Consider the following 2575-nt stretch of genomic DNA (forward strand, 5'->3'; position numbering starts at 1 on the left):
CAGCAGCAGGACAGCTCCTCCTCACCTGAGCAGCCAGGTCAGGCCCCCAGCCCTCACCTACCATGGCCAGGACACGCAGCCCTCTGCAGTCCAGAACCGGGGACAAAGCCCTGAGTCCAGAGAGCCACCATCCCCACCAAAACATTTCTTATTCTTGGGACTATTGAACCAACCTCCCGATCTCTCTGTACAGAGGCTGCTGCTCTGTCAAACAGCGCTCAGGCAGAGAGAGCAGCGCTCTGGAGCCCCAGCCGAGCCCGATGTGAGCTCAGGGATGCTCGTGTACAAGACTCACAGCGGGAAATCACAGCCTGGCATGACGTCACGGCCGTGCTAACGCAGAGCCTGGCGCTGTGCATTCACAGACGGAGCCACATCCAGGGTCACAACAGCCTTTTTGCCTTTTTGCCTTTTTTTTTTCCCCCAACGCACGCGGCGGATTATAGAACAAGCACGAAATCCACTGTCACTGCCTCGCCCTGAACTCTGCATATGGCAGGAGAGTTTCTGGTCGGCAGAGTCACACTGGCAATGACCCAGGGACCGACTCGGCTCCTSCATCCCCACGGAGCCATTCCAGCCGAGCGACAAACATCATTCAGCAAAGCCACTGGGCTGGATGCTCCATCGGAAAACACCTGCAGTCACTTAAAAGGAAAAAAAGTCAGTGGTGGTGGATTTGGACGGTGTTGGCTGCAGGAGCTCCCAGCCAGGCTGGCAGCTGGGACAGAGYCTCATTTATCCACGGGCTGTCACGGTGGCGGCACTGCCCATTGGTGCTATTTTCGGGCGCCATGCCCCACATGCGGATATAGCAGCTCCCACAGACCTCTCCACTCCCCACTCAGACACCCCAGATAGCAAARGGGTGAGGCCAAGGTGTGCACAGCRCTGAGYAGRGCAGGGCCAGCTCCTGCCTCACGTTTTCACCCAGAATTGCTCCCTGTGGGGCAGAGRTGCTGCCATTGCTTCACGGGACCCACAGACACATCCAGCCCTCACAAGGTGCCAGTGAGCTGGKGCTGATCCCTCCACRYTGCTGAACCAACCCAGAAACTCYTTAGAGCCTCCAGGAGTGCGAGGCMAGGCTTTTGACCCCTCACCTTCACACAGAACCATCTTCCCTATTTAAGCAGCGCTTTCAAGTTTTGCTCCGAAAACAAATCGCGGCCGCTTGCGCCAAGATGTTGTTTTCCCACACGCCCATCCAGCGGGATCGGCGCTCAGGGCGCTGCCAAGGGCAGGCACAGGCACGTCCCTGTGCCGCCATCTGTGGGGTTTGCTCTGGGGCACAGCGAGCCCTGCCCACCCCCATGCAAACTCCTTAAAAGCTTCCACCATAACTCGCTGCTGCKCCGAGTTCACGGCAAAGTCTGTTGGTGACGGCCAGGGGAGAGCGGTCAGTCCGCTCAGTGGTCATCCTGCTTCTGCCTCCTCATTCCTCTGGAGCAGGGAACCCCGCTGCTCCCACCCGGGGGCACAGCCAACAGAAAGCGCCTTTGTACAGCTCAGGTCCTTTTCCATAAAGCCAAATGTCYCCGTGGAGGCGGCCAGAGCCTCGGCTCCATTCCCAGCACAGCTCTCCGTGTCCCGATCCCAGCACGGACACAGCAGCTCCGGGCACCCTGCGAGCGAGCCGGGGACACGCAGAGTGTGCTGAGCACAGCCGGGCCCAGAGGGGCCCAGGGACCGCTCCAGCACCCCTGGCCCGGCCGAGCCGCGCTCGCCGACACCTGGGCCGCCACCGCCCGCGCCCAGGTGCCCCGGTGCCACCGCAGACCCCGCTCCAGCACAACCCGTGGGGCTGCCACCCCACAGCGCGGGCACTCCGGCGGGGACGAGCCGGGCTTACCGGCACCCAACGGGTCCCGCTCGGCGCGGGAACCTCACCGGAGAGGGGCTGCGCCGGGGCCTCGGTAAAGTTCCGCTCAAGAAGTTTCCCTCCTGCCCTGACCCCCCCGGGTGGTCAGTGGGGCCGGGGTTCCGCCGCCCCCCGCCGCCCCCGCCCCGTTGCCCGGAATGGAGAGCGGGGAGCCGCGCGTGTCCCCGGCGAACATCCGGCCCCGATCCCGGTTCCCGGGGCCCTTCCAGCGCATTTCCCCCCTCCCACAACTTTCCTGCAGCTGCAACTCCCCGTGCCCACAGCTCAGCCCCGGGGCCGCCGGTACCGGCAGCCCGGCCGCCCCCGCCCGCCCTACCTGCCCAGCCGCCCGGCTCCGCCGCCGTCTGCAGCATCCTCCCGCCGGCTTCTCGCTCCCGGCCGTGCGAGCGCGCTCCCGGAGGAGGAGGAGAAGGAGGAAGAGGAGGAGGAGGAAGAAGAGGGGGGGGGATGAAGGCAGCGCGCGCGCCGCCGCGGTCCAACCCCCCCTCGGCGCCGCACGGAGTGGGAGGGGGAACGGCGGCGGCGCATCCCGGTGCTGCATCCCGCAGCTGCATCCCGCAGCGGCAACGGGGGCTCGGGGGCGTCCTCCCGCCGCGCACCCCTGGGTCACAACTGGCCAGGGCTGGGACGGTGGGGACACGGGGGCTTCTCCCGGCTCTTTCCGGGAGATTTGGGGGGGTCGGTAAGGTGTGT

The 2575-nt window shown here is 65.2% G+C and overlaps 1 protein-coding gene across 2 annotated transcripts in view; it reads right to left on the bottom strand.

Moving 5' to 3' along the window:
- ZNF385C (zinc finger protein 385C) overlaps positions 1–2292 on the bottom strand; it is a 59974-nt gene extending 57682 nt beyond the window's left edge. For both annotated transcript variants that reach the window (XM_057379583.1, XM_057379582.1), the window contains exon 1: positions 2199–2292. In XM_057379583.1, the coding sequence (XP_057235566.1) occupies positions 2199–2235 (37 nt within the window). In that variant the 5' untranslated portion in view covers positions 2236–2292. The remainder of the gene's footprint in view (positions 1–2198) is intronic.
- Between the last annotated feature and the right edge of the window lie 283 nt (positions 2293–2575).

The sequence above is a fragment of the Malurus melanocephalus genome, unplaced genomic scaffold (assembly GCF_030028575.1).
Source record: "Malurus melanocephalus ecotype Western Australia unplaced genomic scaffold, MMel_1.1 scaffold_411, whole genome shotgun sequence".
NCBI classification, from domain to species: domain Eukaryota; kingdom Metazoa; phylum Chordata; class Aves; order Passeriformes; family Maluridae; genus Malurus; species Malurus melanocephalus.